The following is a 16,476-nucleotide window of genomic DNA, read 5'->3' on the forward strand; positions in this document are numbered from 1 at the left end:
TTTTTCTTATACTGTTACGTAGGTTTCAGTCATTATTTGGTGTTATCAAACATTCTACATAATCACTACTATGCAAGCACCTTTCTAAACCATTGGTAAATATCACAGTGCAATAAGTCATTAGGCATCAGTCTTCACAAAAAAATGTTTAATATCTTCCTTATAAACTCAGTGTTCCATGGAAGGTGAGGCTGTGAAACAGCATGGGGGAAACCCTAGTCTTTGACAAAGATCTTCATTTATGCCCATTGAACAACAGCAAATTTTTGCTACAAGTTAAACACCTTATCACAGGAAATATGTATTGCATGTGATTGGGCTAGAGGAATGGGCTTTATCTTTCTAACAATTGTGTGAATAGTGGTCATTTCACCTGAACCATTGCTGATACCTTCTTGTATTCATATCAGCTCCCATACATTGCCAAAGCTATTCAGAGGCAATTGATGGCAGTAGTGTTTTGTGTCTGTTTGACTGCACGATGTCAAACAGGCTATCCCAGATGACATGAATGATCTGGCCAGCAGATGTTTTACAAAGTATGAGCCTGGTATTTAGTGATATCTTCACGTCTTTCATGTGGACTTTGGAGAATTCCAGCCTACATGATCCAGAGGGCTGATCTTAAGGCAACCTTTCATCAGCAGGCCATCCTTGTAGCAAAAAATCTACAAGGCAGAGCTCACTTTACCTCTGGTGAATGAAATCTGACAGCACATTTGCTTGACACAGCTCTTACTTCTGTATCATCTAAATATTGTTGTTTTCTTGATGTAAATATGATACGAGCCAAATGCAAAATATCTAAACTTGCCAAGGTGTCAGAAAGCTGAATAAATTAAATGCAATGAGCTTTTAGACAGTTCTTTACCTTGAGCAATGACCACTGAATAAATTACCATTTTCTACACTGAATAAACATATGGCCATATCTTATGCTCATCAAGAGAAATATCAATATTGATGATTACATGGCACACCCAGTAAGTACTCTATTTTTAAAACTTCATTTTTAATTTAATTTAAATTATTTTAGTCATGCTTTTTCAAAAATAAAGTCACTTTGTAAGTTGCAACCAAGTTAAAAAGAAATCCATTACTGCTTTGTTCATCAAAGAAGATAGCACTCTTGCCCTGAAACAGTGTTGTTCTTTTTCTGAACCTGATTTTGTAGATTTTTTTTAATTCCAGCCTTTTTGACAGCTTTTGAAATTGTTTTTCAGGAGTTTCCTTCTCTTTTTTTTTTTTTTTTTTTTTTTTTTTTTGCAATCCACACTCAGACACATAGCCATTCCTAATTTTTTCTTGCCTTTCACAGCAGGTCAGTAGCAGTTTTATTTTTCTTTCCTCTCATTTTTTCTTTTCTGAGGGGTGGAAAGAATAAAAACTAGCTCATATAGTGCTAACTCTTAATAAGTAAACAGTAATGTCTCCCATCTTTAATTTTGTTATCACATGTCCAAACTAGACTCATATGATGTGTTTTGTTTGCTTTTCTGATAATCCTTCATAATGTGGTTTGTCTCTGACTGGGAGCTCACGACTGTGAGCTTGTGACAGTGATAGCTGTTTTCTGGCCAGGGCCAGGAAATAAGTGTAGCCCATGGATTAGAAGGTCCCCATAACATTTCTTGTATCTTGACACTCTTATGTATGTCTAGCTCCTGTAATTGCTTATGAATGTCAGATCAGCATCCAGCTTTTCTGTATTGTATGCTGCAAAGAGTATGATCCTTTTTTCATTAGATTTCATGTAAAGTTACAGTGTTGTAGAAAAGCAGAAAAGTGTCTGTTGAAAACTTCATTAGAACCATACCCTTCTTTTAAAAAAGAGGAAAAAACTCTCTCCTAAGCAATATATTGGATGATCAGTCTTTTTTCCATGAGTGATTATCAATAATCTCTTGCTATGTTCCTGTTGCTTTGGCTGATGTATTGGTAGGTTGCAGGCTATTCATAGTCTGTGGCATCTGCAGATGCATCCAACTTCTACCTTTTTCAGCAGTGCTGTTCATCTCATTTTCTAGTTGTCTCAGATAGTCTGGGCTTAGGAGTAGGTTGTTGCAGTCAGTATCTGAAAAAATAAACACAACCCCAGCTACTAAAGGCTGTTGCTAACACTCCAGCTTCACAGCTCCTGCAGGATGTGCTCTGGTTGCTTTCTGGCCTTCCACCATGAGATCTCAGTTCTTCCTACTGCCTGAAACACTGCTAATTTTTAAACAGAACCTATCTTCATCACTTTTCTCTATCCACTTCTCGCTTAAATAGCCAGATTCAAGCAAATACTTACCAAAGGAAAGACTACTAGTGATGCATGGCACTACAGATATAATTTGGAACCCATATGTAGCAAATGGTGTAGTATTTTTCTAAATTACATTTAGCTTCTATGGCGTACCAAAGGGTAACAATATCGTTAATTATAATTCCTAGACTTACATCTCTAAAGACAAAGTTAAGCATCAAAATTGAATAGGCAAGGCAAGCAATGGAAAAATGTAGGTAAGTGGGGGAAAAAAAGCTTTTGTTCTTCAAAGTTTCTACTCCCTACTGTAGCCTCAAAGGAAAATTGTTCTAAGCCAAATGCATCATTATAAGTGGAATCAATAACACAGTCATAAGTTCTTCTCAATGAGTACATCTCCCTCTGGAGTCTCTTGAAAGCTGAGCTAAGGATCTCTAATCATTGAATATATTTCCCCTGAATTCTTTAATTTTTGTGTAATGTTGAAACTGATGTTTTGATATAGGTATAGGTTGTGTTTGAAATATCTGGTTAACTACCTGATATTTAGCATGTCCGCATACTTTGATTTCCATTGAAAAAGAATTTTTATTAGTCCCTATTTGCAAATTTCAGGAGCTAGCCTATTTGATTTGTCTGTGTCTGTGAGAAGCCATTGATTCAGTGAACATTGTTATTGAGTTAAATTGCAGTTCTTGTGGAGGAACCAAAGAGGAACATGAGGTGTCAGCTTCTGTGATCCTCCACACTTGAATCTCTGCATGTCTCAATGCCCGGAGCTTGAAATCCTTTGGGTTGAGAAGAGAGCAGATGTTATCCAATTGCAGCACAGCTTAACTTCCCTGAACATATGCAAGTCCAAGGGAGCAGATAGGATGCATCTAAGGGAGTTGAACAAGCTGCCTGGTATCATTTTGAGGATATTCTCTATCATTTTTGAAAGATCACAGCAACTGGGGAGGTTACTGGTGACTGGAAAAGGGCAGACATTGCACCCATCTTCAGAAAATTGAAGGGCAAGATCCAGGGAACTAGAAGCCATCAACATTGTCTCACTTTTTGGGGGTGCTTCAGTAAATACATTCAGAAGCCATTTCTAAACCCATGAAAGAAGGTGATTGTAAGAATCTAGCATGGGTTTACCAAGGACTCATCACCTTCATTGTTTTCTGTCACAAGGTGACGGGCATTATGAATAAGGGGAGTGCACTGCATATTGCACACATTTATTTTATCAAGGCTGTTGACTCTCTCTCAGAGTCTTATTCCCAAAATTTATTGAGATATGGGCTGGAAAAGTAGACAATAAGGTCATTGTCTTGACTGCGCTCCCAAGCTTAAATAGTTGCACTCCGTGGTGCAAAATTACACAGTCATAATTACTGGTGGACAGTAATTAATGGAGCTCATCATGGATGGTAAGGGGACCAAAACAGTAAAAAATTTAATCAGCTACCTGTCTGATGGAACAGAATGCAATCTCAAGTCTGCAGATGACACTGTACTGAGGGCAGTGGTTGGCATGCTGGAGGATCAGGGTGTTCTTTAGAGCTGCCTGCACAGGCTAGATAGACAGGCTGACCAGAGCCTCATGATGTTCAACAAGAGCAAGTGCAAAGTCCAACATATGGGCAATACTGCTGGCTAGGTTCTGACTTTCTAGGAAGCAGTCTCACAGAAAAGGATGTGTAGTCATAATGGACTTTCCATGTAATGGTTTCGTTCCTAACAGTGTAAAGAAAGAATGATGAAAAACCCCAAACACTCCCTCATATGCTATTTAAAACCCCTCATATGCTATAATACAGTCTTAATTTAGCTAAAAACTATTTATGTTTAGTTTGTCCTTGAATAGAGTGGGCTATGGAATCCTAAATGCTAAATACTGTCGTAGTACTCACTCTAGTATTTTTTTTTTTTGCATGAAAAATACTGTTTTTTTTAATAGATATAGGAGTAGCTATTGATCATTTCATAAACCAGGAAAACATCCCAAGGAATCAGCTTCTATCCAAAGAGTATTATTACATGTCCCAAAAGCTTTGAGGCGTTGAGTACACAGGCATGAGTAAACAAATTTCAATTTGCAGATTCACTTGTGGATAATTTGTTTAAAATAGAAAAGACAGTGCTAGGGGCGTATAAGGAGGACAGTATAAGTGAAGCTGAGAGATGATTTAGATGTACCTCTTTAGAATTAAGGATTTTGTAGTGTACTTAAATGTTGGTTAACATAAATTCCAAGAAACTTTTTTATATAACTTAGCCCTTCTTTGCTCTTTAGCTTCCAAAACCTTTTTTTGTTCTTGTTTCTGAAATAGGGACTTTTAAGCAAAAAGGAAAAGTTGTCTTGAAATTGAATCTAATCTTTCATGTGACCTGAACTTTGAAACATGTTAAAGGTTAAATGACTATAAACTTGTGACTAGTCTATTTTTTATTACCCTGTGCTTCTGCGTGACTTCCCTTCTTTAGACAAAACTGCAAGCTGAAGAACAGCTTTCTTTTCTATTGTGTTTTAGTATTCATTATCTAAACTAGATAAAACATTTTGGATTATGTTCCTTCAAAATTCTTTGAATGCACAGTATTTAAGGGGTAGGGTTGAGGGGTTCCTTGGCTGTTTTGTTTTTTTAAGTTTTTAGCTGATTGCCCCTTGAAGTTCTATTTCTTTGTTTTCATGGAAGTAGAAAAACTTCAGAAAAGGTTTATAGAGACAAAGCAGCAAAAATTTGTGTCATGTGCCAGACTCAGAGAGGGGAAGTCCTGAAGATTCCTGTTGTTTTAATGGGATAAACAATTTCTGGGATCTTACACCCATTTTGAGGAGTGGATTGAAGATTCCAGGAGCTTGATGTTTATTGAGATGGATAGAGGTTTATATCTCAAAAAGATTTTTCAAAGCATACATTTCTGATGCTTACTTGAATCATGTCTAACCTCTGAAGTTGAGGTTGCCATTTACCCATCTGTATTTTTTATTCCTATATTCAAAGAAAGGACACAGGGCTTCCTTTGAACACTGTCAGGAGTAAGATAAAAATGCATTTTTAGAAAAGTTTAGGTCACCTAGGTCTAAGTGACTGACATGAACTACAATAAGATTCATATTTTTGGAGCATTGATTATGTATGTAGACATTCAACCTTTCGTTTGAATGAAAACTTCTGTGGTCCTTGAAATTTTCATTGTTCATTGTTCATTTACTTTTCCACAATAAACTCTTCTCATTTCATTTGCATTTGCATTAACACATTGGTAGATGTATTAAAATATAAGTATATATATATGTATATATATGCATTAGAATTTTAGAGAATGGCTAGTTTTCCAAGCTTACTAAAAAATTAGGAAAAATTACATTTGGGGAAGACATTCTACAATAAAATTTTCTTTAATGTTTTTGTTAAAAGAATGTGATTTTTCATAATCATTAATATATCCTTCTTAGAAATGGACAATTCTTCTTGTCTTCTCATTTTCCTACAAGAATGTACTCTAATAATTAACCAGTTTTTGTAAGTCTATAAAATCTCTTGAGGTCAATTAATCGTTGCAGTGTTTCTCTGGAATTCATGTGATACTACTTTTTTTGGCTTGAAACTTTGTTTGGTTTTAGCAGTCATAAGAATGCAGCTGTACCCAGATTTCTTTTCTAATGTATATACATTGTCTAATATAAAAACAGGGTTGAAAAAGAAGCATTGCCAAAGGTTAAAATAACCTTTATTAGGGTGCTAACCTATTTATCTTCAGCACATAAAATATGTGAAAAATACTGGAAGACCAACTCAGAGAAAAGGAATGTTTCTCCTACTGCTTGAAGTTCAGATGTATATTTTTCTGTAAAATGTGTATCCTCTAAGCTATCTAATTAAAAAGATTCTATAATTTTTATAATGCTGTTAAATGCATTTACATGTAGATTTAAAACAGTAGAGTTTAGACTGAATTTTTGTAGTACTGCAAGTAGAATAATATTGCAGCTAATAGAAGATTCAGATGAGAAAGTTTGTATCTGACGTTTTCTTAGCTTTGGAAGTTATTTGTAAAGCCTGGATCTGAACTGATGTTCAACTTCCTAATGTTGAGCTAAGCTTTACACATGAACTTGAGTTTCACAGAAAAACTAGTCCATAGAGTAATCTGATTCCTCAAAGGACTGGATGAAAGAAAAAGCTAAATACACAAATATATTCAGATCTTTAATTTCAAAGGAAGTTTTCAATCACAGTCTATCAACAATATACAAAAGAGCACAGAAAAATGGTCTGCTTCTTCTGTTTCAGCTATAAGAGCTAAAAATTCATGATTTCTTAAGAAATTTGTTAAAACTTATTTAGGATTTAAGAGAAAAATTTACCAGCAAATGCTCGGGCCTTGGCAGGAATAAGTTTAGTTTAAAAAGAAATGAAATATGTTTTCCTGGACTAGCATGATATTTAAATGAAATATCCTACAAAGTGAAATATGTTTGCCAGGAACCAAGAGAGAAAGTTACAGCTTTCTGCCAGATGAAAGACAGTTCAGTGGGCTGGCTGTGAGTATCTAGGGGGTTAACCTTCAGCATAAGATCCCTCGGCCTCACCACTCCCCCTCCCACTCTAAGCAAGTATTTTACCTAGAGGATGTTTAACATCAGGAAAAGTAGTTCTTCATGTGGAATGTATTGCCCCAAAATAATTTTTGTAAGCTTATTTAAAATAGTCATAGAAGGATGTTGAAAGTTTTGCCTTTCATTTTTCTTTGCTTTTACCTTTTTTATTGTTTTTCAGTGAACTAGACTTCAACTGCACGATTCAAATATGCCCACTAAAAACTAGAAATTAGGGATATCACCAGCCTCAAGAACTTTATTCAAATTTGTATTCTATAGAGAAGACTTAATGGAAAGATTCATTCTGATTCATTTATTTGTTTACTCTAATTACATTGTATTCTTATTTAAAATAAATTTGAATGTGGAGAGGACAGATACTTCGTAACATCTTGTTGAAAAAAGGGTCATTCCTAGTAAGGATGATGCTAATGGCCTACCTTACAGAGGGCAGCAGAAGTACAGAAAAACATATTGGATAAAGCCAGACAGATGAACTGGAAAGAAGAGTGAATATTTTTTCAAAGCAGAGGATTCTGCACACTATTTCTATGAAATTCTAATGTGGAAATACTGTTTCTGGTAGAAGATTATTTTTCTTTTTTCCCTTGCCATTCTTCCTGTTAGGTTATAATGATCAGAAGCCAGTCATTACTCTTAGTTCACATTATGTTGTGGATGTTAGCTTTCTTCTGCTTGTCTATATTGTTGTGTAATTTACTTGGTTTTATTTTAAAATACCATATAATTAAATGCACTACATAAATGTCCATAATTTTTTTTCTGACTAAACCATCGCTGTCCTGAAAACAGTGAATGAGTCAATAAGGAGTTGAAAGAAGAAAGGAAAGAAGTATAAAGAGTTAGTTTTCCCTGATTTTCAAAGATAGTTTCACTGTTTTCTTAGGTGATGGTTCTGAGGTCCACCGCACTTGGAAGCCTGGGGTAGCTTCATGTCCCATGGTGTCCAACATGGTGTTCTTTTGAAGTTAATCTACACCACTTCAGCAGTTCCATTCTATGAGGCATATACATGACTTGCATTCTTTCTAGGCTGACATGGAGATGACATGGCAAACATGCTGACCAGATAGTTACATTTGTTATTAGAAATTACGTAACTGTTTTAGGATGAGGAATATTTGCCTAGATTTTAGCAGAAAGTCCTTAAACCACCAGTTTCCAAGGTCTAAAAGAATGTACTAAAGGAAGGATTGTCCTCATCGCATCCAGCTTTTTTCATTCTTTCGGTAAGCAACGGCTGCTGAACTCTTCTGGAAGCAGAGTACTGATGTAGATGGATATTTGCTCTGACTAGAACAGAGTTGTTAGATGTCAAACGCTGGCCTTTCTTTTCAGCCTGTATTGTTAATGCCTTTTCGCTTCCACTGCTTCAAGCCATAGTGCAGTTTCAGGAGTTGGTTTGGTTTCTATTATGCTCTTGTGATCCTCCTTGATCTCAGGGAGATGAAAGGCAATATGTGATGGCATTATTCACAGTTTGGACAGTTACTTGTAGAAGCGCTTCAAAGCCTGAGTGTAAGTTTGACACTGTCCTGAGCACTATTTTTTGTTCATGGTGTAAATATGTCTCAGAACAGCCCTAATTACATGTAGAGTCATGATATATTATAAAAGATTACTTAGCTCCAGAATGTAATCCAGAGCATATAAAAAATGCCTTGGATTACATTTTGTAAATAACATTTGCACTAAAACAACTTTTGGGCAGCTCACTCAGACCCAATTGAAGTTAGCAGAACCATTCTCACTCACTTTGCTCGTTGTAGGAATGAATTCTGTTTCTGAGACTACAGAAGTTCAATGCTTGATGTAAATAGTCAATGCGTTTTGCAAAGGAAGCAATTGAGTAAATACTGAAAAAATGAAGGAGGAACAAAATGAAGAAGGCTATGTATAATATGCCATGAAAAAAAAATCCCTAAACCTCCAGAGTTTGGTAATGAGCTGCAAAATCGAAGGAGGAACCCTGTAATAGTAGTGTCTCAAAGGATAAAAAAAGCATTGTGAATCAGGATAAAAAATTCTTTATCTTGATGGATAAATGGAAATAGCTAAAGTTTCATTCTTAAAATTCAGAAAGAAAATCCTGACACCAAATAGATTCACATCTCCTTCCTCCTGAAGAGTGGTGTCATGGATAATTGGATTGTGTTTAAAAATTTAATAATTTGTTTCAAATGGGTTAACAAAAAAAAAAAAGGTGCAACAAAAAAAAATATAAAGCTCTATATATGTTTTGTGTGTTTGTGAAACTTGAAACTTAAAGTAATTAATACAGAACTTTTTGAAACAAACACTGGAAATAAAGTATGGAGGATACAAAAGCATATAAGATATCTTCAGGTGAACTAATATGTGTTAAACTGTGTGCGATTTACACATATGTGTAAAGCCACATTGTATACCTGAGTACTTAGGTATTACTAAATACAAGTATAACACACCTATAGCTGTTTGTGTAGACCATGCAGTCAAAAACTGTCATTTTATTTGCTTTGTAATTCCTCTCAGGTATTGTTTTTAAGTCTTAGTGAACAATATCTGTACAAACAGATCTAGTTTTAAGCCTTTGGTGTTGGTAAATCTGTCATAAACTTTTCATTAGGACTGTTTATAGGGAAAGTGTGGGCAGATGTTTCTTGAGCTTAGTGCTGTGAAAATGTCCAGGCAAAACATAGTGGAAGGGAATGTTTGAAAATCAATTGTGTTTATTTTTGTGGACAAAGCAAACATCAGTGTGGTATATTTTCATGATATGCTGTACATTTACAGAAGTAAAATATGTACTTAATGGTAAATAAGCTGTCTTTTTTTATTGTTGAGCATATTTATACCTTTGATTCATACTTTTATCTTTTACTGATGTTTCTTTTCAACACTTAGGACACTGAATTACATTTTAGGCTACAAAAGAAATAAAAACCACTAGCAGTACTAAATTAATAAATGGCAAACACTGGGCTAGGAAAATATTAGTGAGACATGTTTCAACATAAATATTAAGAGTTTAATTGGGTTATGGTACAACTATAGCGCAAAAGGATTCAATCAATGTACTTCTAAGTGATTCTTGTTCCCAAAAAAATTACTACATCTTTGGAGTGTTATTTCTCATTGGGATTTTTGATTTGGTTTCTTTTATTTTTTTGTTTGTTCGTTTATTTGTTTGTTTGGGGGTTGTTTGGTTTTTTTTTTTTTTTTTCCTTTTACAAACTGTTTCATCAAAGAAGTAAAAATTCAACTAGCCAGCATGGAGGCTTGGCCTGAAATTTGATATTAGAGCTTGGATAATATTCACTCCTGCTGGAAGACCTTTAAGTACTCAGGTAAATAATGGACACATCACTATACACACGGATTTAGTTGATTGACATTTAAATTGTGCAAGAAGTGGAAATCTACCTCTCTCCCACCTGTACTGATTCTTTTGCAAATAGAGGAGGAAGAAAAATTTCCAAAATTTGCTGTTTTTATATACCAGCACTGTTGACTGGATTGTAGGCCCAGTCATGAAAAATAAGTGAAAAATTCTCATCTGAAAGATTAAACATAGGATTTGCTTAGTGCAATTGAGAAGTAAATTTAAAGAGCACAAGGAGGAATGATATTTATTTTCATCGGAAGTTTTCAATCAGATGTTGTACCTTTTTCATAGCTTTTATTTTTGACCATTCTGCTGGAATTGTTGCAGCTTTGTCTCTGCTGAGATGTGAACTTGTCAGTCTTCTATGTTCAAATAGTACCAATGTCACGTATTGAATTTATCACCTTTGGGATTTGATTTACTACAGTCTACTTTCTTTAATGATTTTTTTTTAAATGACAGTTAGGTGAGTCAGCCACTCAGTGGTTATCAGCATAAGAGTAATCACATCAATGAAGAGAGATAAATTAGTGGGTTGTAGATAACTATTAAAGAATGTGATACATTTTATTTTTTACATGCCTCTGCGGTTTATTTACGCAGATTTCTTAACATACACAACTTCCCAAGAGCGAAGGTATGATAACATGGATAATGTTATGTATTTATCATGAATTGAAATGTTGAGGAGGGGAAGAGTGGTTATCTGTTAATAATGAAGGCATAGAATTTTTCCAGATAAAGTAATGAAGCCCAAAATATACTGTAATCAGATAACAGGGAATTCCAGAAGCAGGGAATCCGTCAGATGTAGGAATTCATCCCTTTTAAGACATGAAAATAAAATCAAACATTATTTTTCAAAGCTTGGTCAGAATGGAAGCAGAAAGAGTGATCTTAGAGCCACCAAATCATGTGACCAGTACCTGAACTAACCTTTCAAAATACCTGGAATATGGTTCTTTTGTCTCTCAGAATTTCAAAGGCCTTGGAAGATGTTGTTTACCAACTAAAGCTGTGCAAAGTCCTGTTTCCACAAACTGCACAGTAAGGTATCCAAACTTAGGATCCTTTCTCAGGTCAGAAATCAGTACAACATGAAATATTTTATGAATGGGAGAAAGATAATCCAGTTTTATAATTTGACATTTTCAAAAGAATGAACCCCAGGCTCTTTGCTGTTGAAGTAAGAAGAACCTGAATGACTGAGCCCTGTAAGCCAAGCCAAATTCTTCAGTGGTATTTACTTACTGTGTGGGAGTGATTTGATTCTCTCAGTTATCAGAATAAGTTGAAAAGACATGGTAAAAAGTATCAAGGACCTGTAAGAAAAACAAGTAATATACAGGTTGGGTTTGAAACAATGTCTAGAGTTTGTTTTTATTAAAGAAAACTGAATTCTACCTTAAAGTGCTAAGGACACCAGTTAGCAACTAATTCTGTCACCCTTCTTCATTCCAACTATTATTTTAGTTCCCCATTTAATCCATTACATCAGAAATAAAACTATGTAATTGAAGCATATAGCATTATATAGAATTTACTTTTTAACCCCAAATTGCAATAGAAATTACTCACCAATTCAGTTCAACAAAAACAGGTTTGACAGAATCAGGCATCTACATCTGGACATAAAATACTCTGTCAAAAACAGCACACAAAGCTCTTCATATTCCTTATGGCTTTAAGTATCTTAGGTCTGTATTTTTTTCAAAGTTTGGCAGTCCTTTATAATAGCTTGGGTTTACTAACAATGTTGGAATAAAATTACAGGAATTTGGGAAAGAGAGGTTGCATCTTATACAAAACCAACACCCAAAAAGGACCTCCACAACCCACAAATGCTGTTGATCTGATTTGTTTAAAATAAAACAGTACAGCTCAGCATCTCCAAAGGTGCTTTGAGTCTAATTGCTCTACAGGTGGCAGTTCTGATGTACAGTTTAAAATGATGTACAAAGTATGTAAGACAATTTAAAAGAGACTTTGCAAGAGTTATCAAAACTAAAATGATTTTATCAGTGCACTATTTGACTTTGCTTATTCATGCAGGCTGCATTAGAGAAGGAATGGCTAACTCTAGATTCCACCCGTTTCCCTTCAAAAACACTCCTGCTCTCAAACCAGCTGCACTGGCCAAAGGTAACATGTCACAGAAACAACTTACTCTTCAGTCTTTATTCATTCTTTAAGGATATGCTATTCTGAGGTGATTAATATGACAATTTAGTGACTTAAAAACACAATTACTTTTAGAAGTCTCAGACTTCCTCCTCATCTCCAGATGCAATTTTTCTTTTTGATTTTCTTTCATTTGCTTATTTTTTCTTTATTTTGGATTTATTTCAACACTTTACTTCACAGTAGCAGAAAAAAAAGATGATGTACTTCATCTGCACATTTGGCAATGGAGTAAAAATTGCTAGTTGACAAACTACTTTAAAAATACTCAGATCTGCATTATATGGCAACAGCTGAATGTTTTCAGAACAGCTAAAGGTCATCGAACTGTAATGTCTGCTAGATAAACTTTGAAGTTTTGGCTTTTGGTTTTTGTAGGGCTCTGTATTTGTATTACAAACACAGTATTATTAATGTTTTGTTTCCTACAGTTAAAAGAGTCTTATAAATGTACAAATTATTATATTTGGGGATGTTAAGTGTGACTAAAGTCCCCTTTTTGTCCTATTCAGTTAGTTGAAAGTAAGGTCGGTTATGGGCGTATCACCATTAAGAATCCTTTTAGTTATGGTGATAAACTCTGAAAACCCTGGTGCAGGTTTTTCTGCACATTTTAAATTCAAACTTATGGGGACAATCAGCTGCATTCCTTTTGATTCTCTTAGAAGTTTTCTAGGCCTTCAGATTCCAGTGGACATTCAAATAGTTTGCCATTAGAACCACAAGAAGTTTGGCAGTGTGCTAACAGAACACATTCATACTCAGCAGAAAAAATCCATTTTCATAGCAGGTAAGTTAAATTATATTGGTTTAAACTGCATGTAGTTCATTTGGATTTGACTAAAATAAGGAGAAGAAGAAGTTATTTTCTGATGCTTTGACTACTTTTGGTCAATGTGATATTACTGGAGTTAAAATATATTTACTTTCTAAAACCAAATGTATTAAATTTTGTTGTTATTTTTCATTGACTACTATAATTAGGAATATAAGAATATATATGTGTAATTTTATTTATTTAGGTTTGACTATAAATCATAAAACTTCTATTTTTTCATATATGTTATGAAATAGATGTTGAAATAGAGATCTTGAAGACTAGATAAAGATTAAAAGGGATTTCTTAAACAGCTGCATTCTGTGAAAGGACTGAAATATGCTTCAAGTAATTGAAATGTAAACATTTTAAATTGATGGCAGACTTTTATTACTCTCCAAGATAAAACCTTTGTGGAGTATTAAAATGGATTTTTTTGGTATCATTTCCAAGATTCAAAAGTGCCTTTAAAACACACAAACAAGTTTCAGAATAACAAAGGCTGCAAAATAGTATAACCCCACACCCTTTCCTTATTTTACCTTTCAGTAGTGCTCTCATACTTTCTTTCCAGGTCAGGGAAGGAAACAATGTCACAGCTTTCTAACTGGAATGAAAAAAAGGAGGTTTTATTTATGTCAGAAAAAGAAGAGAAAATATCAGAAGAATGGTATGTTAAGCTCTTTTATTTACACAGTGACTTTCAAGAATAGGTATAGTATAGTTGGCTGTTGTTGCTTACTTTTTTATGTTCCACTTTTGAAGAATCTCTGTTTTCTGCCAAAGTAAAAATTATTGTAATTATTTTTGTGTCTAGGAAACTATCTTAATGAGTTTCAATAATGTAATGTTAAGATAAGAATTACAGGTATCTCTGTAACTCAGAAAGTTTCATACTGTGGATCAGTCCTACACATCAGTATCCTTTTTGAAAAGTGTATTATACAAAAATATGCAGCTGGTGTAAAATAATACATGTGAAATATTTAGTAAGTTATTTTCTTCCCTTAGGGGTTTTAAGGATATTTCTACTGCACAGCTAATGCTGAAGAGGGCCCACAAAATGAAACCCAAAAAATACAGTAATAAAAGTTTAGGTAAGTCAACAGTTAAATTAATGGTTATATTGATGTAATTTTTCCATTCTTAAAATAGTATTTCTCTTTTAAAAACTTTGCTTGTACAACATTAAACATTAATTTGAATAAAGGTGGAGTGTGATCCAGTAAAAACAATTCAGTTTAAATCAACATATTTAGATTTTAAAAACTATTCTACTGGATTTTGAAGTTGAATATTTGACAGCTATGGTAAGCAGAAATTTTATTTCTCCCTGTTCATGTATCTCGTCTTCTAGATATGGAATTTGTACTTCTGCATTTTGTATTTCTTGTATTTTCTTCTTAAGAAAATCTTAGGTTAAAAATTTTTACTTATGCAAGAACTACTTATGAAAACAACACTTTGATATATTTGAAAGTACATAATTAAATTTTTTAAATTATATATTTACTGTGGAATAGATAAAGCTTGTACAGCTTCTCATCCAATTGTTCTGGTTCTTCTCAGATACTTCTAATGTCAATGAACCTTTCTTAGAGGTTGTTAATATGATATGCTAAAAGAAACGTTGCTGAAATATATTAATAAACATATTAGTCAAATACTGATAGTACAAGAAACATTTAAACATTTAAGATTCTAGTTGACAATAGGACCTAACATTAAATGGTCTTTAGAAAATGCACCCTTATTTACTTATATTTTGTATCACAAGCAACGCTCTTCTGCATAACTTTGCAAAACTCTTCTGTATTAAGTGTTGAAAATATTGAAAGATGTTTTGCTCTTTGAAGGGAAAAAACAACCTAGAGATATATCTAGGCAACATTTTTTTCTGTATTTTTTTTCTGCTTCAAATATCATAACTATGACTAAGACTAAATAGGATAAAAATTGTCTATAGTTTAAAAAATAATAAAAGGGACGAGTGATAAAAAGACATGTAATCCACAAATCATGCTTTGTGGAAATGGGAGTATATGGATAAAAAGTTAATATATTGAAATCTTCATAGCTTTCCATGGTGCCCTACCATCTTACCTTGTTAAAAAAAAAGAAAAAGCAGTAAGTGTCTGGTGTGCAGCTGAGGTTTTTTATATATATTCCATTTTTGGGCCTCTCTATAATTTTTCAATGAATAAAACTTATTAGGTTATGTCTTCTTTTCTCCATATGCTGTCTGTCTTATGTTAGTAATTAATCCAGTCAGAGATGTCTGATTGAGCATATCAAATTTGCTGTCCTATTTGTGTTGTAGTTCTAATGGATTTCATGGGTATGTTTATGTTCACTTTGTTCAGATTATTCAACATGATGTATGGGTGTTGAGCTTTTTAATGTAGTGCTTGGAATATTCTCAAAGTACATTGCTAGTTTAAAAAAAAATTGAAAAACCTTTTGCCCAATGTTTTTATAGTTTCAAATTTTCTCCTCTTGACACTGCCTCACAGAAAATTTTTTTGTCTTTCTGACTATTACATCAAGCAAAAAAATAACCTGTGTATGTAATTTGCCTGTATGGGTTTCTCTGTCATTAAAAGCACAGGGGTTTTTTCAGATGAACAGAAAGCATAGTTTCCAGTACCAAAAAATGTGACTGAAAATATTTCACTCCATCAAATTTCAGTAAAAAGGTTATCAACTTTTTCATACAACATAGTGACAGAGAGTCCTTCCTTGGTCTCTAAGGAAATTATTAATGGAAATTGATAATGGAAATTATCAGTCAAAACAAGTATTTTTATTTTTAATTGATCTTAAAGCTCTGATCTTATACTAAAAAAAAAAAATTATCCTGATCAAATATTCTCCATGTGAAAAGAATTTTCACGTACATAATTATGTTTTCCATCAGTCACATTCTCTGAAAGAGGAGTAAATCAGGGTCTTTTTGAGGGTCTGGTGGAAGAGAGGAACTTTTCAGCATTTAAATTAGAGTGGATACACCTTATCCTGAGGCTAGCCAGCTCCAGATCGGGAAACTGTAATCAGACCCATTAGTCTGCCAGTATCTTTCCAGTTACATGCTAAGTTACTTTTAGCAATTTCAATATAACTGGGGAGAGACAGTTCACACTCTGAGGCAATTGCTTAGAGTTTAACCCTACTGAAGCAGGAATTACAAGAGAGATTTTATTCCTTCTAATATTCAAAAGCAAATTGAAATTCATCTGAAAGAGTAG

At 33.8% G+C, this 16,476-nt stretch overlaps 1 protein-coding gene across 1 annotated transcript in view; it reads left to right on the forward strand.

The window, feature by feature from the left end:
* Nucleotides 1-16,476, forward strand: part of LRRIQ1 (leucine rich repeats and IQ motif containing 1) — a 102,447-nt gene that overhangs the window by 39,919 nt on the left and 46,052 nt on the right. The window contains exons 18-21 of the mRNA XM_041409860.1: nt 12,286-12,375; nt 13,083-13,204; nt 13,806-13,901; nt 14,243-14,328. Of these exons, the coding sequence (XP_041265794.1) occupies nt 12,286-12,375; nt 13,083-13,204; nt 13,806-13,901; nt 14,243-14,328 (394 nt within the window). The remainder of the gene's footprint in view (nt 1-12,285; nt 12,376-13,082; nt 13,205-13,805; nt 13,902-14,242; nt 14,329-16,476) is intronic.

The sequence above is a fragment of the Onychostruthus taczanowskii genome, unplaced genomic scaffold (genome assembly GCF_017590055.1).
Source record: "Onychostruthus taczanowskii isolate IOZ18803 unplaced genomic scaffold, ASM1759005v1 scaffold31, whole genome shotgun sequence".
NCBI classification, from domain to species: Eukaryota; Metazoa; Chordata; class Aves; order Passeriformes; family Passeridae; genus Onychostruthus; species Onychostruthus taczanowskii.